Genomic DNA, 27,716 nt, shown 5'->3' with positions numbered 1-27,716 from the left:
GCAGACGCAGGCGCAGGCGCGGCGCAGGCGCGGGCGCGCTCTCCCGGCAGCCCGCGCTCCCTGACCCCGCGCCGCAGAGCGCCCTGAGGACTCAGCGGAGGGTGGGCGCCGCCGAGGCCTCCTGCCGCCGGCGGGTTTCCGCGGAGTGCCGCCCGGCTCCGCGCTGCCGCCGCCGCGGCCCATGGGCAGAGTCGGCCGGGCGGGCCAGGTAAGTCGCACCCCGGCGGCCCCGGGTGGGCGGCCTGGCGGGACCTGAGGCGGGCGCGCCTTCCCGGGAGGCGCCGGACGCAAGGCCGCGGCTTTAGGCCCGTCGCGAGGGGCGGGGGCCGGTCCAGCGCAGCCCGAGCCTCCGGGGGGTCTCAGTCCCTGCGGCGGGCCCTGGTTTCTCCGCGCGGCTGCAGCCCGGGACCCTCCGCCCGCCGCCGCCTCCGGTGACCCGGGCCCTGACCTTCTCCCTCTTCCCCTCCTCCTCCTCCTGTCTGCCTCTGGCTCTTTGGTACTGAAGAGCGTTTCTCCTTCGCCTCGTGGAGCACATCCTGACGAAGTTGTCCGGTCACTAGACCCCAGTAGTCCGGAGCGTGTCCCCCCGACCCCGCACAGTTGCCCCTCTCCGGGGCTCAGAGAAAGAAGCCGGTTCCTCCCCGGGACTCAGAACTGGGAGTGCAGACGTTGGCGCTTCCCAGACTGCAGAGCTCCCTAGGACCGGAATGCAGCCCTGACCCGGGCGTCGCCTCGGCTCGTGCTGTTTGAGCGGCGTTTCAGCGCTCGCGGCCGACCCCAAGCAGTCTTTGAGCGTCACCTCTTGCCCAGAGGATGTGTAATGATCGCAGAATGCAGGTGGAAGGAGGTTCTGCCCCTGCTTGCAGGAGTTTGGTTTCTAGGAAAGCAGGCGTGAAAACCCAGGCCCGGGTTGATCTGAGAGACCCAAGTAGGGTCTGAAAGGACCTCTCTTGGGAGAGGAGGTGATGCTTCTGTTGAGTCTGGAAGGTACTTTGTTAGATGGTGGGAGTTGGGGAAAAAGGCTCCCGGCGGTAAGTGCGAAAGTAGCAGAAGTGAAGCCTCGTAGTGCGTTCTGGAAACTGCAGGTAAGGCAGAGAGAAAGGCTTGAGGAGCGGGTGGTGCTGTGTGTCGAGGAGTAGTCAGGTCAGAACATGGAGGTTTCTTGAGAAGCAGTAAAGGAGCGCCGTTGAGGGTCCTTATTTTGCTAGAGCCAGGCATATGGATGGGAAATAGGCTATTCTAGATAAAGGCAAGATTCGCGTATACTCAAGGTGAGCACTGGCTCCCCGCAGCAGATGGAGTTTTTAAAAGGATGAGACTCGGTTTCCACATTTTTAGTTGATAGATGCTGCGGATATTTTGAGCGTAATGACGGCTTTTAGGGAATGTGGGGTAACAGTTTAGTGAGCTAAACGAGAGGGCTTTTAGTTAAGCAAGGTGCTGCGTGCTGTCCAGTTTGTAACAGCAGGTTGTGCGATTGTGGAACTCTGCGGAACCAAAGACAGCGTTTCTGAAGGCACTTGAGAGGATTGTTGTACATTCCCAAATGCAACTTTATTTAAAGTGGATTTCTTTTTACCTGGTTTGCTTTAAATTACCTTCCCATTCTCCCCTACATATGAATTTTTCAGACCTCCCCCCAGCAGGGAACAGATGATCCCAGGCTAGTCATCTCTCAAACCTTTCGTAATAGTCAATAGTGAAGGAAGTTCTGTTTATTCGCCTAAATTACAGGTGACTCTACTCGACTGTTTGCATTTTGGTAACAGCGGAGTGTGAGATTGAACGGAAAGATTAAATTGACAAGGGTGTCAGATGGAGGTATGGGAAAAAAAATTTTTTTAATTCTTTAGAAAGTCATGGTAGAGCTTATACTTGAAGTAGATGCTTTTTTAGCTGTATTTTTTGCGGACACCAAAGTGCACCGCCCCTTCTGTTTCCCCTCCTGTTCATTTCTGTGTATATTTGCCATATATTTTTTTTTTTTCTCCTGAGACAGAATCTCACTCTGTGGTCCAGGCTGGAGTGCAGCTGTGCAAGTCGGCTCACTGCAACCTCCGCTTCCCGGGCTCAAATGGTTCTCCTGCCTCAGTCTCCTGAGTAGCTGGGATTACAGGCGCTTGCCACCATGCCTGGCCAATTTTTGTATTTTCAGTAGAGACGGGGATTTCACCATGTTGGTCAGGCTGGTCTCGAACTCCTGATCTCAGGTGGTCCTCCTGCCTCGGCCTCCCAAAGTGCTGGGATTACAGGCGTGAGCCACTGGGCCTAGTCTTGCCATATTCTTTAGACTTCAAAGAGGCATGCTTTGTTTTATGATGCATGAGTATCTATTTAGTGATAGAAATATTTCTTCCCAACAAGCCCTGCCTCTTTAGGTGCTCAGAACTCAGACCTCGACTCTTTATTGGTTGTGTGGTGGTGGTAGTTTTTCTCTCCTTAATTGTGGTTTACAGTTTAAATTTTATCCTACTTACAAGTTATGTGCTTAAAAAGCAGATCTTCAGATCTCACTGTTTCATAATAATGTGATTTAAATAGGTGCATTAACATTTTTCATCCTTTGACTAACACATTTAAAAAATATTAATAGAGCCACTTACAGTGTTCAATCATGGTGCTAAGCTAGAGATACAAAGCTGAAGATAAAAAACACCCCTGCCCTTAGGGGGCTTACACTGCAGGAAGAAACAGGTGTGTGAAACAATAGGCAGCATAACTTGCCAAGGTTGCTGTGATCTGAGTATGCTTGAGGAAACCAATTGGGGGGAGTTAGTTTTATGTGGGGGCAATAGTCACTAAAGGCTTCTGAGATGCACTTGAAAGATAAGTAGGTGGGGTGCTTCTGAGAAGACTCTTCCATGTTCTTTTTCCTGCCAGTTGCACATGTTTTAAAAAAATACTTTCCAGCTTGGGTGGAATCTTGAAAACTCACCATTCTTCCTTCTGGCAGAACCATGTTTGTTATGTTTCTTGAGAGAAAATGTAGCATATATGAAACGTGGGTTGCTCAAAGCGTAGTGTTGCCACAAAAAGGAAGGAAATAGCAAATATTTTAAAGTTATAAAACCCAGCAATTTGTATTTACTTTTGATCCTGGCTTCTTGTGGTATATCCAATTGTTAGAAAGTACAACTTTTTGTTACCTGGCAGCAGACCTAATGAAATAAGTGTGTTATGTTGTCTAAGTAATATGTCAACGTTAATTAGGGTAAGTTTGGGTCTTGGCAGTCTTATTAATGCACTTACTATATTTCAGTAGTTGCGGTGGGGAGAATTAACTATTGTATATTCATAAATGCTTAATACAGCTAAAATAAGGAATACACACTTTTTAAGGAATAGATTAACTAAAACTGTAAATAAAATTACATAAAAGGAGGAAAACAAGGAAATAATGAGAACAGGATTCCAGGGAAATTACATGAATGGGTTGAGGGAGCAGTGTGGTTGAGTGTGGTTTCTGAGTCTAGCTCCTGTCTTGTCTTGGGCGGTGAAATCATAGGTGCTTGCAGCATTATAATAATTAAACAAAAGCAGGTAGTACATATGTGGATGGATGAGAGTGTGTTGTTGCTATGATTAATCCCATTCTGTGAACTTAAAGTTCAGTGAAAATGAGAAAAACAAAGAAAGCTCTTTTGCATTTGCTGTGATGCAGAGATTTGATTTTGTAAGCTCAGTGTTAGAGAAAACTAGCAGATGCTGGTGAGATGACATCAGTTTCTAATATTTAAAGCACTTTGCAGGTTTCAGAAGAGAAATGAGGACCTTTAAATGAGATTTGCTGCCTAGTGGTTTCTGAAACTTTTGCACAATGCAGCAAATCAACTGGAATTGTCAGTCAGCCATCTTAAATGGCATGGAATCAGAGGAGATGTGTGGTCTCATAAAACCTCATTAATTCACTTCTGAATTTTTTGCTTAATATTGAATCTATTGATGGAAGAACTGTTGGCAGCTGAGATCTAGTACGCTGCTTGATTTTTAACCTCAAAGTTTAGAGAGCTCTTTCCATCAGAGTTGACTCTTCTGGGAAGGGTGAGGAGTGTTGCCTCCCTCCCTGGGGTTTACCTCCTTCCCTTATTCCCCAGTGCTGCCTCTTTGCCTATTTCTTTAAAAAAAATTTTTTATGTGTAGTGAAACATACATCCAATTACCATTTTAACACATTTTTATATTTTATCTTTTATTTTATTTTATTTTTTTGAGACAGAGTCTCGCCCTGTCATCCAGGCTGGAGTGCAGTGGTGCGATCTCGGCTCACTGCAACCTCCGCCTCCCGGGTTCAAGCGATTCTCCTATCTCAGCTTCCCAGGTAGCTGGGACGGAACTACAGGCATGCACCACCACACCCGGCTAGTTTTGTATTTTTAATAGAGATGAGGTTTCACCATGTTGGCCAGGCTGGTCTCAAACTCCTGACCTCAAGTGATCCGCCTGCCTTGGCCTCCCAAAGTGCTGGGATTACAGGCGTGAGCCACCACACCCAGCCCATTATTAGTATTTTAATAAAGCTTATTAAATGCCTACTCTGTGACAGAAATTATAGATGCAAAAATAAATAAATGAGTCTTTCCCCTCGAAGTTTAATGGGCATTTGGTTAACGCATTTCTGGTGGCACTAACGTATTCATAAACACTTTTGGTAAAGTTCTCAAGTTATAAAGAGAAATGGATTGAGCATCCCTTACCCAAAATGCTTGGACCAGAAGTGTTTCAAATTTCGGGTATTTTTAGATTTTCAGAATGCCTGCATATACATAGGTATCTTGGGAATGGGACCCATGTCTAAACACAAAATTCATTTATGCCTCATATATACTTTCTACACATAGCCTGAATATGCAATATATGTAATACTTTTAATAATTTTGTGCATGCAAAAAGATTTCACTGCATTTTTTACTGTGACCCATCACATGAAGTCAAGTGTAGATTTTTTTTTTTTTTTTTTTTTTTGAGATGGAGTCTCACTCTGTCACCCAGGCCAGAGTGCAGTGGCGCAATCTTGGCTCACCACAAGCTCCGCCTTCCGGGTTCACGCCATTCTCCCGCCTCAGCCCCCCCAGTAGCTGGGACTACAGGCGCCCGCCACCATGCCCGGTTAATTTAGTTTTTGTATTTTTAGTAGAGGCGGGGTTTCACCATGTTAGCCAGGATGGTCTCCATCTCCTGACCTCGTGATCCGCCCGCCTCAGCCTCCCAAAGTTCTGGGATTACAGGTGCGAGACACCACACCCGGCCTGGTGTGGAATTTTCTATTTTGGGGTCATGTTGTTGCTCAGATTCAAAGGATTTCAGATTTTCATATTGGAGATAGTCTGTATTGAGAAAAGCAATGATCTAAAGTAGAGTTTAGTTTGAGTTACAAACAGATTTTGGTTTATCTGTTTAGTGATTTTCCAGAAAGTCACATTGTTTATTTCTCAGAATGTATTAGTATTCCCCTTCCATTTTAAGAATAAAGAAGGAACAGAAGAACCCGTAGTTCAGTAGGCTTGGTTTGGTGACCAGTTGGATGAAGAGGACTCAAAAGATTAAGTTAGATGAAAGGTGCATGGTCATTTCTGAAGAAGTGTTTTTGGGAGCCACAATGCTAAGCTGGACTCTCAGCATTGTTTTTCTTTACTGTTACTGTTTGAGTGTTTTTAGATTAAAATTTAAGGATATGTATCTAGATGTGAACAATGAGTTTTGAGTTCTGGGTAAGCTGGAAGAAAAGTGTACAAAAACCTCAAAAGCTATTTGGCGTGGTGTTCTTCCTTCTGGCCAGTGATTGCTGGCCAGAAATTTCTAATTGAGAGGGCTTTGTAAATGGAGTATAAACTGCAGTTCGGCCTCATTTCCTATTTAGCTGTGGGTTGGATATTGATCTTAGTCTGAGGATAGAGCAGTGAACAAAACAAACTGGATCTAGGTTTTCTTGGAGTTCAGAGTTATTAAACTGGGCTCTGAAGTGGACATCAGGAGATTCCCTCCAAGACTTTGAGGACATGGTTATATTTCAGCCATATTTGTTAAAGAATAGAGTTCATAATTTTTTCCTGATTTGGCCTCAGTGCTTCAGGCCTGTGTCATGAGACGTCATCCCCAAGTTCCTGAGAAAGTGCAGTTTGGCAATGAAGATGTCAATCAGGAGGAGAGTCTGTCTGCATCCCAGCATCCCTTCATTCTTTTTTTGGCGGGGGCGGTGGAGGGGGAGGTGGCGGACTCTCGATCTATCGCCCAGGCTGGAGTGCAGTGGTGTGATCTTGGCTTACTGCAACATCCGCCTCCCAGATTCAGGCGATTGTCATGCTTCTGCCTCCCGAGTAGCTGGAATTACAGTTGTCCACCACCACGCCCAGCTAATTTTTGTATTTTTAATAGAGACAGAGTTTCACCATGTTGGCCAGGCTGATCTGGAACTCCTGACCTCAAGTGATCTGCCCTCCTATGCCTCCCAAAGTGCTGGGATTACAGGTGTGAGCCACCGCAGCCGCCATCCCTTCATTCTTATGTGATTCGTTTGCGCGGTCAGCCGTCGATACCCCTGGACAGTCCGCTTTCCCTGCTTCTGTACGGCCTTGGGGGGCCTTTCATTTAAAAATCAAAATGGAGAGGTTTTAATTAATTGGAGTGTTCACGTATGAAGGAAAAGGGAGAGGTTTTAATTAATCGGAGGGTTCACCTATGAAGGAATGGAAGAAACTAAAAAGTGGTACCAGTTTTCCGGATGCTGACTTCAGGCAGGGAGTTCCTGTACTTAAGACCAGGGCAGTTCTTCTGAGGGAACAGAAGTTGGTGTGCACTCCGTCCCTCAATCCAAACAGTGTGGTACCAACATCAGCTAAGGTGTTGGGGTGGCAGGGTGTTAGAATCCTGGTAATGGAGGAGCTGAGAAGTAAGAGTACCTTCAAGAGAAATGCTTGCCGAGTCAGACCTAAGGAGGATATGTGTTAAATATTTTCCTTCTCTTCTGAGCCACAGAACACAAGCAAATTAGGCTTTTCGATAACACTGTTTCCATGGGAAAATGCTTTATGGGCCCCCTGGGAACTGACAGACTTTGGGAATTTGTCCATAAATTGGGAACTACTGTGCTAAGCATTTGCTTGCAACTTGTGGGTTTCTGTTTAAATTATGTTCTCTTTCTGTCTGTGAGATTGATTTCTTATTTGAAGAAGTAAGCATGTCGGTGGGTTTCAGAATGTTGAGTTTTTTTAAAAGTGGCAGTTGGGGTTCACTGGTGAGGGCTCTGGAGTTGGCCTGGCTGGGTTGGAAGGGGCTTCCACTGTGGCCTTGGGCAGATTGATTCCCTAAACCCCAGCATCCATGTCTGTACAGTGCTGGGCTTTCATGGGACCTGCTGCCGATGCTGCATTGCGTGTCATGCTTTGTGCCTGCTGACTCGATTTTTGTTTTCACATGTTCCTCTGTTCTGCACGGAAGCTGTGTGTTGCTTGTTCACATGCAGATTGTTGATTGTCTCTTTGTAATTGCTGTCATTAAAGATGACAAGTTTCCACTTGGTGGGATATGAGGAAGTCATAGTATTTAAGATATAACCAGCGCCGCCCCCCCCCCCCCCGCCGATAATCATAATTGACAAAATCACATCTAAGAGGTCATTTCTGTCACTTTTTTCCCTAAGAGTATGTTTAAATTTTTTCTTTATGAAAGGGTAGCTAATTGTGCTAAATCAACCTGGTAATTTGTGTTTTGTAAGGCTTCTACTTTTTGGCACTGACATGAATAGAATTTTTTAAACATTGGATATATGTAATTAATAATGTCCCAATTCTTACCTCATTATGTGCCCTAGCTTTGAAGGATTTCACTCATGGATCACCTGACTGCATGGTCTTGTAGATGGAAAAATGAATTCTAGAGGCTTATTTTAAAAATAATATATGGTGTAGCTTCATATATCGGGAAGAACCCTGCATTAATGGTACCAGGAGCCTTGGTCTCTGTTGCTGAAAGGTCCTGGACCTTTTACCTCTAAAATTTCGTGATTTTTATTTTAACATGAAAAGCCTTTATTGAATCGTGCATTCTTTAATCCCCACCCCTTTTGCCTTTCAGCATTAAACTGAAGAAAAGATGTCCCTGTACGATGACCTAGGAGTGGAGACCAGTGACTCAAAAACAGAAGGCTGGTCCAAAAACTTCAAACTTCTGCAGTCTCAGCTTCAGGTGAAGAAGGCAGCTCTCACTCAGGCAAAGGTAAAGACAAGCCCAGAGCAGGAGAGCAGAGGCCTCCAGAGTGGGTTGCTCATTAGGATGACAAGGAATTTGGTTTCAGCTTGCTCTTCTGCCTTTGTATTGGGTAAATGGTGTTAAACATTTGTAGGGGGAGAGGAATGAGGAGTTTAAGGCCGCTTTGCTGCTCCTGGCTCCTGGGAATAGGAACATTTCATGGGATAGGAATGAAGAAAAACAGTACTCTGCGGGGTTGGGCACGGTGGCTCATGCCTGTAATCCCAGCACTTTGGGAGGCCAAGGCAGGCAGATCATGAGGTCAGGAGATGGGAGACCGTCCTGGCCAACACGGTGAAACCCCGTCTCTACTAAAAATACAGAAAATTAGCTGGGCATGGTGGGTGGGTGCCTGTAGTGCCAGCTACTCGGGAGGCTGAGGCAGGAGAATGGCATGAACCTGGGAGGCAGAGATTGCGCCACTGCGCTCCAGCCTGAGTGACACAGCAAGACTCTGTCTCAAAAAAAAAAAAAAACAAAACAAAACTGGTACTCTGAACCAGCAGTGACACTGGTTTTCAAACTTAAGTAGTGGAGGTCTAAGATTGAGTGAGAACTTGTTTAAGGTACTGATTGTGTGGCCATACTCCTGATATTCTGGTAAACTCTAGTTTAGACTGGAGCCCCAGGAGTGGGCATTTTTAAGTAGCATTCCTACTGGTTTGTTGGAGGTAGTTTGGAAGCAGCACTTTGGGAAGAAGCTCCACAGAATACCTAAGCTGCTGGGTGTGACTTATTGAGGGCTGGGGTTGGTTGTGAAGGCGTCAGGCATATGTAGTCTGGATGCTAATTGCTTTTGTTTCTGTTGTGTACATGTTGGATATTGGCAATGTCCTTGAAATAACTCAACATGTAAAACATTAAAAACATAGTTGTCGACTGGATATTTGCCATTAACATGTAGGCATGAGAATGGTATGATTTGTTTACTATTTTAGAGGTCGTTATGCTCTAGAGTTTGCATTCGAAGTGGAGACTATATCCCCCCAAACGGAGCGAATGTTGGTCTTTTGGGGGGTGAAAAAATCTTGCTCATATTGTGCACAGTGTTAAAATTTCATGTGTCGGAAAAAATGTATTAAAAGGCTACTTGTTGGGGAGGCAATAATTAAACTTGAGAAAAAGTACTTTAGAGATACAAGCTGAAATATTTACTGATAAGATGATGTCATTTTTGGGATTTACTTCGAAACAATTCAGTACGGAGGGAGGGAAGAACAGAACTACCCATGAGTTGGTAATGGTTGAAACTGGATAGCAGAGACTTAAGAATTTATAATCTCTTTAATTTCATGTTTGAAAATTTCCATAATACACAGGTTTTTTTTTAAAGTTCTACTCATTTTTCTTTTCCCTTTACCACATCAATAGATACTTACATGGAAGTGCTTACGTTTGATTGTTCAGTATTGTAGAAGTTTTTTTGTCTTTTTTAAATTCATCATTACCAAATTTAGATTTTTTGGATGCCAGTATTTTTTGTTTTTTTAAAGCAAGTTTTCATTCCAAATGTAAGGAAGGTTAGCTAAACCTCGTTTTTCTCTTTAATTTTTTAAAAAAGTAAATGTATAAAATCTTTGCAGATTTCATGTAACTTTTGCTTTGCAGGAAAGATGTGGATGTGAGCCACCGTGCCCGGCCTCATATAGATTTTTAAAACTTGAGGTAGCTTGTGAAGTTATTTCTACTAACTTTCTAAAACTTTTGAGATTGCTATGTACAGTTAGTTTTGTGTGTTTGTTTGTTTGTTTGTTTAAGGGAAATGAAGATTGCATTCTCTTAGGCTCTTTAGTTACTCAGAATACTAGATTGGCCTAGCCAAACCTGTAAAGATATTTATTTGGTAGAGAAAATTTGAAGCTGTGGTTTCATTTGTATCTCCATTTGAAAAAATACAGAGTTGTTTCTTGGTGTGCACAGGGGATTGGTTCGAGGATCCCCCCGCACCGGATACCAAAATCCAAGAGTGCCCAAGTCCCTTATATAAAATGGTGTGGAGTTTGCACATAACCAGCACATATCTTCCCATATTTTAAATAATCTCTGGATTGCTTGCAATACCTAACACAATGTAAATGCTGTGTAAAAAGTTGTTATACCGTATTGGTTTTTTTTATTTGTATTTTTTGTTGTATTGTTTTATGTTCTTAATATTTTCATCCTGGGGTTAGATATGTGGAACCTGTAGATACAGAGGGCCAACTCTATATTGAATAGAAAATAATAATAGAAAATACGTGATTCTGACTGGGCACGGTGGCTCGCACCTGTAATCCCAGCGCTTTGGGAGGCCGAGGCAGGTGGATCACCTGAGGTCAGGAGTTTGAGGCCAGCCTGACCAACATGGTGAAACCCTGTCTCTAATAAAAATACAAATATTAGCCCAGTGTGGTGTCATGCGCCTGTAATCCCAGCTACTCTGGAGGCTGAGACAGGAGAATTGCTTCAACCTGGGAGGCGGAGGTTGCGGTGAGCCTAGATCGAACCGCTGTATTCCAGCCTGGCGACAGAGCAAGACTCCATCTCAAAAAAAAAAAAAGAAAATATGTGATTCTAATAAATCCCCCTTCCGTTCTTTAAACTTTCATATTTACTTTGTGAGTTGTTAATTGGATTAAATTTTGTTTGCTTAAATTTATAAGTGTTGTTATATTCAGGAGAGATGAAGGCTTATTTTGTGCCTTTTGTAGTGGTAATGGAAATTTGTAACACTTTGACTTACAAAAGAGAAAAATTAAACCTTTCTAATCAAAAGATCTAATGGTCGCCAGCATACCCATGTGATCAACCTTAGCTTTGCTGATAGGCAGCCTGACTCAGTGTGCCTGCTGTGTGATGCCAGAAGGGGCACACTGCCTCACCTGCCAAGTGTTCTTGCCTAAAAGCTTTACCCTGAATTCAATCAAGCCTTTAACCTCCAGGTTTCAGGAGTTACAAGGAATAGAGGGACAAGCTAAACGAAATAGCCAGGTAGTTATTAGATCTAGAACAAACAGCATTTTACAAGATAGTGTCAGAGGAAAAAAAGGAAGAGGAGATGAAGATGATGGTGATGATGATGATGGGGAAGAGGGACTGTTCTCAATCAAGACACTTAAAAAACAAAAGCATTTCAGGAACTTTGGTAGGATCCTGGTTCAAAAAAATCAGCTGTTTAAAGGACATTTTGGGGATATCTTGGAGAATCTGAATATGAACTGGATGGGAAATGACATGGGAATTAGTGATTTTTTTAGGGATGGTAACCTCACATAGGAGAATGTCCACAGTTTCAGGAGATTAGGGTGAAGCGTCATGATGTCTCCAACTTTCTTTCAAATGGTGTAGCAAAACATATAGGTGTAAGGCCAAGAAAGTATGGTAGAACATTAACTATAATTGAATGTGTAGGAATGATTGTTTTCTTTTAAAAACTTTTTTTTGTAGATTTATAATAAAGGAGGTAGGAAGGATTCTGTATCCTAGTAGGAGGGAACAAAATCCTCATCCCCAGGTATCTTTTGAAAGTGACCAAGTTTACCGTAAACCTTTCACAGAAATGGAGAAAATCTCGTGTTTTTTTGAGAAGCTGAAAAGAAAATAACATATGATTATAGTAATAAATTAAAAGGCTGTTGTTTTAAGATTATGGTTTTCTCATATCTCAAAGGTTTGTTGCAGGGACCAGAAAGAAAGTATTTGTTGCAAACAGTGAATTTTAATTTGAAACTTCAGTATGTTTTCCTCGTTTTTGATGATTTTAGAGCCAAAGGACGAAACAAAGTACAGTCCTCGCCCCAGTCATTGACCTGAAGCGAGGTGGCTCCTCAGATGACCGGCAAATTGTGGACACGCCACCACATGTAGCAGCTGGGCTGAAGGTAAGGCCGCACCTGCCTGTGACCTTGATACATTTTCCTGTTTTCCATGTGGCTTATTTTGCATATATGTTACTCTTAACAGATGGTCTCCTTAGTAGGCCTTTGAAAGCAAGTCAATATTATTTTCCACCTAATTTTTACTTTTGTTTTGCCAATTTTGAAATTTATCTATTTGAAATAAAATAATTTGTCATAGAAAAATCAGAAACTAGAGATAGGCAGAAAGAAAAACAAATTACCTTCAGTCATACACTGCAGAAGTGAAGAACTTATATTTTTCCATTCTGTGCCTGCTCCACCTTCTGCTAACTTACTTTTCTTACTTAATACATTGTGACTGTGTGTCAAAAAATATAGGACTGTATGATCACGTTAATGGCTTCACTCTATTCTCTTGTGTGGATGAACTGTAATTCCTTTAATGGTGAATATATGGGTTGTTTCTATTTTTTGCTATCATAACAATGTTAGTATTTACTGATTTATTGTGGATTAAAACAGAGAAAGGGGTTTTAAAACCCACTTCCACCCTAACCTTTATGATTCCAGTGATTTTACATATGCTTGAAAACAAACATGTGGTCAAGTCTATAAATTGGGTTACTGAGGATGAAGAAAATCTGGAAAGGATAACTCAAAATCATAGTTAAAACTAGAAAAAATGAGGTAAAATGAGTGAATAAACTAGTTAAAATTATACCCACTATTTAAGTATACATTTATCTTTCCACAGATGGCGTTCAGATAATGACTGTGGTCATTTAAACAACACTATGAATCGCACAAAACCGCTTGATGGAAAATGACCAAAAGATTAATAATAGTGCTATCAAGACAGTTTCTTAGCAAGGCGTGCTTGTCCTTCCCACCACCTGTGGGAAGGGCTGCATCAGGCTGGGGCAGCCCCAAGGGCACACTCCTGCCCAAAACTCCGTTTCGCGTCACTGTTCTGGGTTGGGCTCCGCCTGCGGCGTGTCCTGCTTGTGTTCTGGGCCAGGCCGTGGCTGCAGCTTATCCTTGAGTTATCCTTTTCTGAGGGGAGCGGGTGTTGCTCCTGAGGGCTGGTAGTTCTTCAGGTGGGAAGGCACCCCATGGTGGAGGTGTTTTTTTGCTGATTCCTAATCATTGAGCATTTTCCCGTAAATTTGATACCTAGTTTTTTCCTGCTACATCTAATTAAAAAACTGGTTCATCGTTTCTTCTCTAATTGTGTATTGGTTCTAGTACCTATAATATTAGTCTCCTATTTAATGAGTAAGCCTTTTTCCTCCTTGTTACAAAGTTTTCACGATCAATTTTTAATTTTATTCACATTAAGTGAATGCATCATAATTTACGCAAGTATTCCCTGACTGTAAAACCACCTAGATTTGCTTTTACGTTGCTTTTATAAATACCACTGTAATTAACATCTTTTTGGGGTTTTTATTTTTGAGACAGGGTCTTGCTCTGTCACCACGCTGGAGAGCAGTGGTGCAGTCTTGGCTCACTGCAGCGTCCTCCTCCCGGGCTCAAGCGATCCTTCCACCTCAGTCTACTGAGTTGCTAGGACCACAGGCGTATGCTATCACGCTTGGCTAATTTTCTGTAGAGACGAGGTTTCACCATGTGGTCCAGGCTGGTTTTGAACTTCCGAGCTCAAACGATCCACCTGCCTTGGCCTCCCAAAGTGCTGAGATTACAGGCATGAGCCTCTGCACCCAGCCCACTAATGAACATCTTTACAGAGCTGTTTCTGTGTAATTAGGGTTATTTTCTTGGATTTCCTGAGCTGGCATTAAGATAGCCGTTTTTATGGCCGGTCTGTTCTGGCACCAGTTTACTCCCAGCAGTGCACAGTATCACCTCAGGCATATGGGGGTGAATTTTACCCCATCCTCCCTCCTCAGCATTGAGGGTATTAACATTTTAATTTTTTTTAGTTGAACAAATCACTTTATTCATTGCAGCATTTAGAAAAGAATGATTGATTTCATTGTTAAGCATAGCAGGGTTTATACGTAAAAGTTTTTTTCTTTGAAATTTTGAAGTGTCAGAGAATGAACCTTCATATTGACAGTTTGTTCTCTTAGACACGTTGTGATAATTGTGTTAGATAAATTGAGTGGCTGATTGTCAGTTTCTCTCTAAATAATAACTGAAAAGAAATCTTCATGTGCTTTTGTGTTTTTTAAATGTCTTTTATAAAATGAATACAAATGCATAACTAACCTTTAGGAGCCCTACGTTAAGTATCTTTTCCAGTGGTAGGGCCTGGGAGGTGATTATAGTTATTTTCCTAATTGCTCTTATTCATTGGATCATAGCATTTCCTGATACTTCGTCGTAAGGAAATGAGGTGTTTGTTTTATAGTGCAAAATGTCAGACCCAACCATGAAACAAAGGAACTGTTAGATTGAGGTGTAATATGGCATGTAAGCTGTCTTAATCTTACTGGTTCTGTGTTCAAGCAGGAAACATGTTTACAAATGACCTTCTTGCCTTTGATACAGTTGGATAGTGTACCTCCTGTAAGAGGTACAGACTGGGCCCTCAAGGACATGAATCCTTGTTGTTTTGGATGTGTGTTTAACAAAAAGGGGACACTAATCCTAACCTGTGCTTGTTTGAGGTGTCTTTGAAAACGAGAAAAGGCATCTTATTGTTACAGCTAATAACGAAGAATTATGCTAAGAAAACTAACAGGAGAAAGTGTGGGAAGGTTTAGGAAAGTTGGATCAGGGCTTCCAGAACCACGTGTAGACCGAGGCCAGCCTAGGGTAAAGTTCTGTGTCTACTCAGATATTTCCTGGCTGTGCTCTGCCTCTCTTGTTTTGCTAATTTCTTTGTCGTGGCTACTTCTTGTCTTTCAAAGAGTAGACCAAGTTTCTGAATGTATAGATGAGAAAGCACAAACTGTTATCTAAACCTGATTTTAGTGAACCTTAAAAAAAATAAGATGCTGGAAGGGAAATTACATCCCCATGTATCAAACTCAGTGCCTGAAATGCAGCCTACCTGGGAAGGGACATGTGTTCTGAGGATTAAAAAGACCGAGAAGATGGTTTCTAAGATCTCCATATATTGTTATCTCCATGTAATCAGAATCTGAAGTTATTCTATTAAAATGATGACTGCAAGAATGATTGTGGTGTTCATGGTTGTTTTATTTTTTAAGTTGTCATAGAGATCTGTAAAAACAAGTATTCAGTGCTTTACTATAAATATTCAAATTTTTTACTCAACTAACATTTTAGCTGGTAGTGGCTTATTTAGGAATTCCAGGAAAAATGCCATAGAGTATTATGGAAATAGTACTAATCTAAGAGGTGAAATTTTGTGTCTTGTTTCTGCTGCCACCTGATGAGGCCTGTGGCCTTGTCTGGTATTTGTTTTCTTTGTCTGTGAAACAAAGGAGGGAGCTAGATGATGTTCAAGGCCCTTTTATCTCCCATATGCTTTGACCTTAATTTTGTGAGTAAACCGGTAAGATATAAAGATGATTTTTACTGCTGTGTTTACCTTCCTCAGGATCCTGTTCCCAGTGGGTTTTCTGCAGGGGAAGTTCTGATTCCCTTAGCTGACGAATATGACCCTATGTTTCCTAATGATTATGAGAAAGTAGTGAAGCGCCAAAGAGAGGAACGACAGAGACAGCGGGAGCTGGAAAGACAAAAGGAAATAGAAGAAAGGGAAAAGTAAGGCTTCCTTTGGATTTGGGGATGTTTTACAGTTGAAATGTTCGTTAAAATGTTAATGAATGGACTTCACTGCTGTCTGTAAGGCTGAAGTTAATTTTCATGGGTGATCTGATCAGTCACTACAAGGAATGAAACTGTTTTACGATTTGTACCTGTTACATCTCAGAATCACAGCAAACTTCACCTATAGACTGAAGACCTAAAGTGTATATTTTGAGTGAGTTGTTAGAAAAATAACTTATAAACCTGATGTTGAAATTTTTTTTTCTATGCTGGTACTCTGCTATAGGTTGACTATCCCTAATTCAAAAATCCGAAATCTGAAACACTCCAAAATCTTTGGAATGCCAACATGCTGCTCAAAGGAAATGTGCATTGGGGGATTTTGGCTTAGGGATGCTGAACCGGTAATTGTAATGCAAATATTCCAAAATTCGAAACACTTCTGGTCCCAGGCATTTGGAATAAGGGATTCTCAACTTGTAAAATCACAACTATTTAAAGTACTTAAAATACTCTTCTTAACTTTACTATTTTTGAGCCAGGTGGATTTTTAAAAATTCATATGCAACTTTTATTTATGTTTTTGCAAAGTACAAGTAGTAGAATGTATTTGTAGTTCTCTTTTTAAAAATATTTAGTATTAATTGTCAAATAGTTAACATATATTAAATATGAATATACTATTTCCCATTTTTTGAATCATTTCATGAGTGAAGGTGTTATAGACTGTTGAAATGATTAAACTATTACTATGTTGATAGGCTTTAACATTGGAAAGGGTCAATGTCAAGGAACCTTTTTTTAATTGCTGCTTACTCTCATATAGTTATTGGCTCAATTTATCTCTTGAATTTTTCTCACTTTTCATACTTTATCTACTTTAATCTTTTACCAGCTATGCTTCCTACCCTCGCAACTTAATAGTTGATTGTGAAAGGATTTGGTTATCTTCTGGCCAAGAGGAAGTCATCCCAGGTTCAGGTCTCTAAATTGGTTCATCCTTTATTTATTTATTTATTTCCTTTATTATCACAGAAGGCGCAAAGACAGACATGAAGCAAGTGGGTTTGCAAGGAGACCAGATCCAGATTCTGATGAAGATGAAGATTATGAGCGAGAGAGGAGGAAAAGAAGTAAGGCATGAACAAATATGTCTTAAATATATTTAAATAGTGGAAGTACAATTCCACTATGTGCTTTTTCTTTTCAGTTTGATAAATAGTTCATTTGACATTGATTTGGGTAATTTTCTTTCTGAAATCCCAGCAATACACATTTGCGTAAGTTTTAATTTATATTGGGTTTTCATATATATTTTCCTTGGAGCTTCACAACCACTTTCTAACATTGGATACTTTGGGACTAGCTTAAAATCTGTTCCTATACTGTCTTACTACAGCACAGTCCAGTTGGCCTATGCTGAATCCACTCTGTTGTTTCCCTTAGGGGAGAAGCATAGTTAACATTGACTGTGTCTGTGTTGGGCATTGTGACACATTTCATCTCCACTATCTTAGTTAATCCTCAGATGTTGGTTTTTGTTAACTTGTTTTGGAATTCAGTATACAGGTTGAATATTTGTAGGTCTCGTTTTTCCAGCTTATAAATTGACTACCCTTTTTAATAAGGAGGCATGCTTTCCATATTAAGGACATTGTTTTGTTTTGTTTTTTTCTTAAACACCAGCGGGAACTAGATAGCTTTGAATGAGAAGACTTTGAGCATGTAGCTCATGATAGGGAAGTAGTGGCATGCCCATTATATGTATAGTTGTTGACAGATTGATGTTCTTATTTTAATGTGATTAGTAGCAGATTTCCAGTAATCACCCTGAATTTTTTTAACTGAACTTATTAGAGCTAATCTGCTTTTCAGAATCATTAATCACTCTCGGTCCTAGTGACGAGGTTAGTAAAATGATCATAGGAAGTATTTCAAAAGAAATATAAGAAGGTTTTACTCAGGTTCGTATTTCTCCTTGAGGATTTTATATCATCCAGTCCTGTTGATCAAAATGCATGGACACTGGCTTTAGAATAATCTCTAGAATAATTCTTTAGAATAGTTTATTTATTTATTTTTGAATTGGAGTCACTCTGTCGCCCAGGCAGGAGTGCAGTGGTGCAATCTCAGCTCATCACAACCTCCAACCTCCTGGGTTCTAGCAATTCTCCTGCCTCAGCCTCCAGAGTAGCTGGGATTACAGGTGTGCACCACCACATACATCTAATTTTTACATTTCTTGTAGAGACGGGATTTCACCCTGTTTGTCAGGCTGGTCTCAAACTCCTGACCTCAAGTGATCCACCCACCTCAGCCTCCCAAAGTTCTGGGATTACAGGTGTGAGCCACCGCACCCGGCCTCTTTTTTTTTTTTTTTTGATACCCTCTGGCTCTGTTGCCCAGGCTGGAGTTCAGTGGTGCCATCTCAGCTCACCGCAACCTCCCTCTCCCAGTTTCAAGTGATTCTGCCTCAGCCTCCCAAGTAGCTGGGATTACAGGTGTGCGCCACCGTGCCCAGTTGATTTTCGCATTTTTAGTAGAGATGGGGTTTCACCATGCTGACCAGGCTGGTCTCAAACTCCTAGCCTCAAGTGATTTGCCTGCCTCAGCCTCCCAAAGTGCTGGGATTACAGGAGTGAACCACTGTGTCCAGCCAGAATAATTTCTTTTGTCAAACATTTTGTGCTGATGCCGCATGACTTTGTAATCAGGTTTTAAAATTTTACATTTTATGTTATTTCATTGTTGATTAAAGTATAATACGTATGTATTATATAATATTATGTACATATAATCCATGTCTGTTAGGACTTACACCTAATGCAAAATTCCTGTGGTCTCCACTGATGTTCTCCTTCCAGTTGTCAGATAGCAGATAGAAAAGATCTGTCTTACCTCTTTTGGTTTGTTTGTGTTCACCATTCATTGTCCAGGAAATACACCAGGAATAGTGACAACATGCAGCAGTTTCTTCAGGAGCCAGAAGGACCCACACTTTCAAATGTGTGTTTAATTCCAGTGGTTTGCACCCTGGAAAAGGAGCGTGCTGTGTGGTGGGGGGGACTTGGCAACACAGGGAGCTGAGTTTACTCCCTTTCTGTTGATTCACTCCCCTCTGATCATTGTCTTATCTGTAAACCGGATGCAGTAATATCTACTTCAGAGGTCTATGAAGCCCGAACAAGGCCATGTGTATAAAGGGCCTGATAGGTATTGCTCTCAGTAGATAGTTACATTCCTTTCTTTTAAGTTTCTGCTGGTTCTCTTGGTTGTATTGTTTTGCCTTAAAATGATCATTTGCAAACTACATTGTGGGGCGTTTGAGTTCCTTTTATGAAGGAACAATTTTGCGTATCTGAGGGAGTGTTGCCGCTTTTCTACATTTTGGATCCTAGCATCAGAGGTTTGTTTATATGTAGCAGGAGGTCATCAGAAGTAGCAGGTCCTCCCTTTTTAGTTTTTTCTTAGGAGGGTGGATGATAGATATATGGTGTGTCATAGTCCTTGGGAGTCTGGCATCAGAAACCTCCTTTAATGCTTGGATTTGTGGTTTTGCAGGTATGGGCGGCGCTGCCATTGCCCCACCCACTTCTCTGGTGGAGAAAGATAAAGAGTGTAAGTAGATCTGTGTCTTCCTCTTTTATTCTGATACAGGTCTTTAACCCAATCACGGGGGATCTCAGCTTGGGCACCCGGTTTCCTGAGTGTAGAGGGAAATGACCTGCAAGCCTGCCTGGCTCTGTCACCTGAGGCTGCACCTGGATCTCAGAATGCAGTGCCCTCCTGCAGAGACCTTTCTATGCCAGGCTCTGAGGCTTGGATTTCATGCAGTGGAATCCATCTCTTTTATGCAATTCACTTTGTTTTCGTTAACATATCTTACTTGTTAGATTCATTTGGAGTTAAAACAGCAGATCATTACAGTTTGTTAACTCAGAGGTTTAGAGGCTGTTATATTCATGACCCTCCACAAGGTGGCAATGCCTTCCTTGATTAGATGTTTTTCTTCCCTTTCCATTTCAGTGCAGGTGGGTTTGCGTGTCACTGTATTGCCGAAACACCCTCGCCCACTGTTCCTTCTTGCAGTGGAATTTGGGGATTGGGATTGGACTTCTGAATGTCATCTGGGTCATTTTCCCATTCTCTGGATTGGACCATACCTTATCCCAAGCAGATATTCTCATTTATAGTACTTTTTAAAACTTGTTGGATTTTATTTATCTTTTAAAGAAGATAATTTCTAAGATGTTATGAAATGCCTGTTACGTGAAAACAACGGACAAACAATAAACCCCAATTGAAACCAGTCTCTGGGAGTGGGGCTCAAGGCATCTGGATGGTCTTAAAGCTTCCTGCTGACTTTCATGTAACTAGGGTTGAAGCCACCGCTCCAGTGCATGGCCCCTAACCTCGGAGACCTTTGTGGGCTGTGAGGCTGATGAGATAGGTCAGGGTCTAGACAGGCGCACACAAGGTGCTGCGGGAGTCAAAAGATGGCCTGATTGTATCTCCTTGGAACATACAGAAGCTCTTTCCAGCAAGAATATTCATTCAGTGAAATTTTTTAAAGGGTAAATAACATTTCAGTGAAGTATAAAAAGGACGTTTGAGGAGATAGAAATAGCAAAAGTAAAGCTGGAATCAGGAAAGTAGTGACCTTCCTCTGGTTTTAAAAAAAAGTCATATAAAGGCTGTAAAATTGATTTGGTGTTTTTTCTCCTTGTGGTAACCCAAAAAGTAGGTTAAATTTGTTCGAGATAAATAATTGATACAAGTGAGGTTTCAGAGGGTTTTCTATAGTATTTTGGTGAGACTGCTTTATATTTCTCCAATAGTACCCCGAGATTTTCCTTACGAAGAGGACTCAAGACCTCGATCACAGTCTTCCAAAGCTGCCATTCCTCCCCCAGTGTACGAGGAACAAGACAGACCGAGATCTCCAACTGGGCCTAGCAACTCCTTCCTCGCTAACATGGGGTAATGATTTAATGTTCTTATCTAAGGACTTGAGAGACAGTGTGAAGCATTGATAGCCCTTTCAACAGATGCCGCTTGTTTGAAACTGAGGACATTCAGGCTGTGGGGAGACTCTTGGTGTGTGCAGGTCACATGGTGCCTGCCTCAATCATGTGGAGCGTATTCCAGTGTAATGATGGGGCTCGTTCAAAACAGCAACCTTCCAGTAGAAGTTTTGACTCATTTTGATGTTGAACATTATTTTTCTAGACAGATACAGAACCTGATAACTGTTTACATTTGCTTTCATGACATTTGCAAATAAAATAGCTCGTATGAATCAGAGCTGACTTACTATCTGCAAAGGACAGGTGATACTTTTTTCTCTGATAAAGTGGGCCATTTGCTTTAAGGTCATGGTTCTTAGGGTCATTCTAACTACTAGTAGACATTTGCTTGCCAGCATATAAAAGTTGACTGTAAGGTTGACCCTCAGGTGGGGCTTGAGGATTTTTTTAAACTGTACTGGGCTTGGCAAACATTTTGGTTAAGAGGATATTCTATGTTGTTGATTTTGATCATGTGAAACGGCTGTCCCATGAAGTGGCGTCACACGAAGGCTTTGTTCTGTGCTGTGTTGCATCTGCTGGCTGCTGCCTGTAGCAGAAATGCAGCCGGTGAGACAGCCAGTGGGGTTGAAACTCACTAGTCTTTCAAGTGCTCAGTGACCACATGCAAGTGGTGACCATGTTGGATGGTGCAGACATAGGACATGGCTGTGGCTGCAGGAAGCTTTGTGTGCTGGAGGGTTGGACAGACATGAAGCTGGTTATGTTTTGTTTTCCCTGTTTATGATAGAAATTGATTTTTTACTGAATTTGCTTTTAACCAGGAATTACATCTTTAACTTGTGCTTAGGAAAGATGCAAGGTGGTACCATTCAGCAGTGTTTGGTCTTTTTAGCCCTAGAATAGCTTGTTCAAATGAACATGTTAAGGGAATTAAATACAAGAAGTAATGTAGGTGCAGTTCCAGTTGAAGCAGAGTTTTGTGACTTAAGCCCTAAGCAGCAGTGGTCATGGGGTGGGGGTGCCCTTCAGCCCCATACCACACCTCACAGCACAGTGTGAGAGCCATTTGGTTATTACAGAAAGCAGTGGACTGAGAGTTGTGGGGTCCAGTTTCAGCTCTACCATTAACAGCTGTACAGATAATTTATTTGTTTTTTGAGATAGAGTCTCACTCTGTTGCCCAGGCTGTAGTGCAGTGGTGCGATCTCAGCTTACTGCAGCCTCTGCCTCCCGAGTTCAAGCAATTCTCTGCCTCAGCCTGCCAAGTAGCTAGGACTACAGGTGCACACCACCATGCCTGGCTAATTTTTACATTTTTAATAGAGGTGAGGTTTCACCGTGTTGGCCAGGCTGGTCTTGAACTCCTGACCTCAGGTGATCCACCCACCTCGGCCTCCCAGTGCTGGGATTACAAGCGTGAGCAACTGCACCTGGCCTGTACAAATAATTTCTAATGTGGCGTCTTGCTTTACTTCTAAGTCCACCCCTTAAGCTAGTCAGCTAATCTTAGCCTCCGTTTATTTCTCATTTGTTAAATAGGTGATCTCTAAGGGTTCTTTCATTTACATAGTCTGTCATTGGAAACTCTCCTGTGCCATTCAGGAAATGGGATCATCTTCATTATATGAAACTTCATACTTACTTTTTGATAGCCACTTTTTAATAAACTGTGGTCACAAGCTATGTGGCAGTGCAGGTCCAGAGCACACAAAAGGTCTTGTGTTTCCTAGCAGGGCACTGAGGAGACTCCACCAGAGAAACTGGCATTTCTCCTCCTAGACAAGAGAATATTCTGGATTTTAGTCATAGCCTTTTCTGTTTCTCTCATGCTGCACATCCCCATAGCTTCCATCTGATAGCCCACTCCTAGTTAATGAGTGACTTTGTTGAAACCCCTGTGGAGCATGCACTCTCTCCAGAAGGAGGTGGTTATGATGGAAAAATGCAACCTGTCTCCAGTTGACGATGTCAAAGCTAAGAGTCCTTTCCCTTCTCCTCCTGCCAGGGGCACGGTGGCGCACAAGATCATGCAGAAGTACGGCTTCCGGGAGGGCCAGGGTCTGGGGAAGCACGAGCAGGGGCTGAGCACCGCCTTGTCAGTGGAGAAGACCAGCAAGCGTGGCGGCAAGATCATCGTGGGTGACGCCACAGAGAAAGGTATGTCCCCAGGGAAGTGTGTGGCTAGGGGGAAAGGACTGGCCCCGTCTGTATCAGACGTGGCCAGTCTTGATCCTGATATGCCAGCAGGGTGACGATGACGAGTGTGGCCAGAGGGAGAGGGCTGGCCCCACCGTCACTAGAACACAGGCCATCCTGATCATATGATGCACTGCCACTTCTGTTTTGTGAAGCCAGGAATCCTGAGGTTCATCTTTATTTTTTCAGAACAGAGGTAGAGAGATGAAGGCTCGTGGGGGAAAAGATGGTGAGAGACTTGGGCAGAAAATGAATAGTTCTCAGGAAGAAATCTTGGTTATGTGTTTAGAGCATGAAGGACAGAGCCTTATAGTGTGGCAGTGAATATACCTGCCATCTCCATCTCAGAGGTCTCTACTTTTCCCTCTTGCCCTTTCAGTATAGATGTGGTTTCTAATTCTCTTACAGATTGTTTGCTTTGCGAGATCTAATGTTATTTTGCAGTCTCTTGGTAAATGATGCCTAGTTGGTGTTTTATTTTCATTTAATTTTTACAGTCTGTTCTGTATTGAGGGAATTCAGGAAAGAAACATATATTAGCATTTTAATCAGGGAAATTAAGTTTGAGTCAGCCTAGCTGAACTTCCTTTGCTAAAGAAAGAAGAAAACTTTTCTGGCAGCCCTGTTCTTACACAGCTTAGGATACATCACGAACCCGACAGGTGAGTGCCGGAAACCAACAGTCGTCCCGACTTGTGAGGTTATCTGAAGTAAGGCAGCCGGTGGCTGGATTAGTAACTGCATATTCCCCTGGGCCCGTGACTTTGAACGTTTGCTACAAGTCAACTCACCTATAGGAATTATCACTCACATGCCCTGTCAGCCCTTGGGGAAGTGAGATGAGCAAAAATTGCAGGTAATGATGGAGGCTCAAAACATCCAGATGCTATTGTAAAAACATGCCAAAGCAAAGCAGAGGCTTTTGTTGCAGATAAGGCTGTGTTTTTGCTTAAAGACCAATTGTGTAGATGCTTAGGACATAAATGGTGGGGATCGCTATTGAAATTAAATTAAATTATTATAAGTAGGACTCAGTTCTGTAACACATCTAATGATATGTTTTGATACAGATGCATCCAAGAAGTCAGATTCAAATCCACTGACTGAAATACTTAAGTGTCCTACTAAAGTGGTCCTACTAAGGGTAAGAAGCTGAGGAAAGCAAGCTGTCGGCCTGCCTAGATTTGTGTGTGTCACCCCAACCTACCCTGCTCCCCCTAAAAGTTAAAACTGAAAATGATCCTTTTGCAAATAATACTTTGGGCAGATCCCACGTAAGACTGATTTTAGATTTTTCACTAATGTGTAAGTCTCTGCTAAGTACAGTGTTTAAGACTGCAGTGAGTAATTACTTTCAATATTTGAAATTGCAAGAGCTTCAGCTAGTTTATACATTTTGGTGCTTACATAGGTGCTTTTGTAACTCTTTACAGGCTTAATGTATGTTTTAGTGTTTTAAGAAATACTAACTTTTGGGTACTTGGGGGATGAAATTTTTCATTGTGTCATTTGGGATTGAGAACATTTACCATCACTAAAGTAAGTCATATTATATATCCCTGCTAGGTGTTTGTAAGTTATACTTGGTACTTGAATTTATTTATTTTTGTGTTTAAAGAACATGGTTGGTGCGGGAGAGGTGGATGAAGACTTGGAAGTCGAAACCAAGGAAGAATGTGAAAAATATGGCAAAGTTGGAAAATGTGTGATATTTGAAGTAAGAGTGTTTTCTTTTGATGTTTATAACACAAGTTGTTATTGACAGATTACAAAACATTTTCTACATACAGGACAGGGGATGCTACAAGTAACATATTCTTACTGCAGAAGGTGACAGGCATTGTTTATTTGTGCTTCTCTTGCTCAATTATTACACTTTTAAACATAAAGACAAGAATGACTTGGAGTTTTATTTGGTGAAGAAACAGGAATGTTTCATGATTGAGAATCAGTATGGTGACTGAAGACCTTGATTCTAGTGTGCTCAGTAGTTTAGTTCCTTAGACGTGCCTTTGGTTTCAGTCATTTGGTGAGTATTTAGTGCCTTTCACATGCACTGCACTGTACGGAGAGCACTTGGATTACAGGAAGCATGCTCTGTACTCAGTGGTGTGTTCAGTTGAAGAAACACAAAAATAACTAAAGGGTGTTCAGTTACTAGACTGGGTAGTATTGACTAAGTTCAGGAGTTGAGACAAGAATTAGATCAGTGAAAACATAGAGACTGCCTTGTGAGCAATAGCAGATGTGGACTGCGCTTTGAAAGGAAGAGGTGAGATTTGCAGGGAAGGGTATTCTGATTGGGATAATGGCTCCTAGGAGACAGTGAAGATCAGGACTACCAAAATGGAATGGATGGGCCCACTGGAGATTAGCAGAAGTGCTTAGGTGGGTGGAATGGACCACATTACAGTGGGCTAGGAAAGCTAGACAGAGCTAGTCAAAATGAGACCTGATGTGAAAGGCCACTAGAGCACCAACCTTTTTAATCTTAAAACTCTGCTTACTCTGTTTCTTTATCCTGTTGCTGTTTATTGACCACATAATTATTTGTTTACGTCATCCGCTGGCACAGGGCCTTGATGAGGTCAGAAACTGCTTAGCCCTGTGTTCCTGGCACTAACAATGCCTGTCATAAAAACAGGCATTCAGTACATTTTTGATGATGAACAAATTATACTTATTTCCTTGGTATTTGACAACTAGTTGACTGTATATGATGATAATTAGAAGATTCACTCTGAGAAATCATTTAAAAGAGAAAACTCATTCAATGCAATCTCAAATCCCTTTACGCATCACACTCTCATTTTCTTCCAGATTCCTGGTGCCCCTGATGATGAAGCAGTACGGATATTTTTAGAATTTGAGAGAGTTGAATCAGCAATTAAAGGTTAGTTGTACAGCTAAATATTAAAGAATTAAAAAGTTGAATTTACAGCCTTAATGTTTACAAGTAAAGTTACTGTTTAATTAAAGTTAAACCTTTATAATGTCTTATAGGATACCTATATTAACTGTCTTTTGTTTGCCTTTCAGCGGTTGTTGACTTGAATGGGAGGTATTTTGGTGGACGGGTGGTAAAAGCATGTTTCTACAATTTGGACAAATTCAGGGTCTTGGATTTGGCAGAACAAGTTTGATTTTAAGAACTAGAGCACGAGTCATCTCCGGTGATCCTTAAATGAACTGCAGGCTGAGAAAAGAAGGAAAAAGGTCACAGCCTCCATGGCTGTTGCATACCAAGACTCTTGGAAGGACTTCTAAGATATATGTTGATTGATCCCTTTTTTATTTTGTGGTTTTTTAATATAGTATAAAAATCCTTTTAAAAAAACAACAATCTGTGTGCCTCTCTGGTTGTTTCTCTTTTTTATTATTACTCCTGAGTTGATGACATTTTTTGTTAGATTTCATGGTAATTCTCAAGTGCTTCAATGATGCAGCATTTCTTGCACTAAAAAAAAAAAAAAAAAATAGAAAATTTTGGGACATGGGGTGATATTAAATTATTCTTTGTTTTTCTTTTTCTTTTAATAAAGCCTGCAAGTTACTATATTGTAGTTTCATAAATTCTGTAATAAAGTATCATCTTGGCAGTGTGCCAAAGGTGAAAATGATGCTTTCTCTAACAGAGAAATTCTTAGTGACTCCAGTCGTAGAAAAACGTCTTTACAACCTGAATAAGATTGAAGAATTGTGAACATACCATGCCTATTGGATGAATCATTTGCCGTTAAGCTAAGTCAGACTGTAGGGTTTGTGATGGATTTATGGAATATGTGGGTATAGAAATCATGAATCTAGCATTTGTTTTCAGAGATTCAAGCATAGTCTTTAGGGTAGATCAGAAGTGACAAATGAATTCAAAACCTAGCAGGTGCATTGTAAATGTGTGCCCAATTATGTTTTGGAAATGGCAGTTCCTTGGGGTCATGTTTCTACTGGCAAAATTTGCAATAGTATTGTATGTAATTTTAAAACTTATAAAATTATCCACATTGGCCACATAAACTGTACTGCCAATTAATAGAATTCTGGAATTGTGAGAAATTGTATCATTGAAGTTCAATAGGATGTGTGGCTTAAAAATTTATCAGGACCACAAAAAAGAAAACAAAAATATTTGGTACTGAGGTTCATTGCCAGGGCAGGAGGTATTTCCAGAAAATACTCATGCCTGTGTTCTGTTCCTTGCTTTCCCAAATACTGCATGTGACTCTCCTAAGTGGCAGCTGAAAGACTCGAGCCCATGTTGTCTCCTTTGGTTATTATGACATGAAAGTGTATCAAGAACTCAGCATTTCTTTGCATCCATGGACTTGGTTTGGAGACATAAGGAATATTCTGACCCTTTTTAAAAAAGGATTTTCTCATGTTTTTATTTAACATAAATAAAAGAATAACATTTTATCTTTTGTGGTATTATTTTATTGAATAAAATTGAGTTTTATGATAAAAGTGCACCTGTTCTGTAAAGTCAGTTGGGGTTAAGGAATGTGAGGTAAATTACATAATTGAACATTGTAGAGGACAGAAAGAATCCAAAGCAGCCCTGAAACTAGTTATCTGTGGAATTAGGCATACCATTCCTCAAGCGGACACCATGTTTGAGCTTACAAGTACCCGAGTGTGCCATGCTGAATGTAACAAGGACTAGTTTGATTTCAGAAACTAATGGTTCCAACCCACCTTTCATGCT

The 27,716-nt window shown here is 41.4% G+C and overlaps 1 protein-coding gene across 2 annotated transcripts; it reads left to right on the top strand.

Annotated features, from left to right (window-relative positions):
• On the top strand, positions 1–27,428 carry RBM17 (RNA binding motif protein 17). Of its 2 annotated transcripts, none has more exons than XM_011974915.1 (12): positions 1–208; positions 8,071–8,211; positions 11,988–12,104; positions 15,616–15,782; positions 16,824–16,921; positions 19,350–19,406; positions 20,627–20,768; positions 22,824–22,975; positions 24,085–24,158; positions 24,633–24,731; positions 25,835–25,907; positions 26,054–27,428. In XM_011974915.1, the coding sequence occupies exons 2-12, from the start codon at positions 8,089–8,091 to the stop codon at positions 26,155–26,157; spliced, it is 1,206 nt and encodes a 401-aa protein (XP_011830305.1). In that variant the 5' UTR covers positions 1–208; positions 8,071–8,088; the 3' UTR covers positions 26,158–27,428. The 2 variants fall into 2 exon arrangements, with proteins under 2 accessions (XP_011830305.1, XP_011830306.1); XM_011974916.1 differs by lacking the exon at positions 1–208 and adding an exon at positions 291–987 and having other exon boundaries at positions 26,054–27,427.
• The last annotated feature ends 288 nt before the right edge of the window (positions 27,429–27,716 follow it).

Source organism: Mandrillus leucophaeus, unplaced genomic scaffold (assembly GCF_000951045.1).
Source record: "Mandrillus leucophaeus isolate KB7577 unplaced genomic scaffold, Mleu.le_1.0 Scaffold15, whole genome shotgun sequence".
Taxonomy (NCBI): Eukaryota; Metazoa; Chordata; class Mammalia; order Primates; family Cercopithecidae; genus Mandrillus; species Mandrillus leucophaeus.
Note: the sequence above shows the minus strand (reverse complement) of the source record. Positions and strands in the feature narration are given on the sequence as shown.

Bases quoted from the DNA above. Each gene is read 5' to 3' on its own strand.
- RBM17 (XM_011974915.1), top strand. From the start codon at position 8,089: ATGTCCCTGTACGATGACCTAGGAGTGGAGACCAGTGACTCAAAAACA. The intron at 8,212-11,987 runs GTAAAGACAAGC...TGATGATTTTAG, and splicing joins CAGCTCTCACTCAGGCAAAG to AGCCAAAGGACGAAACAAAG. The intron at 24,159-24,632 runs GTAAGAAGCTGA...TTGTGTTTAAAG, and splicing joins CTAAAGTGGTCCTACTAAGG to AACATGGTTGGTGCGGGAGA.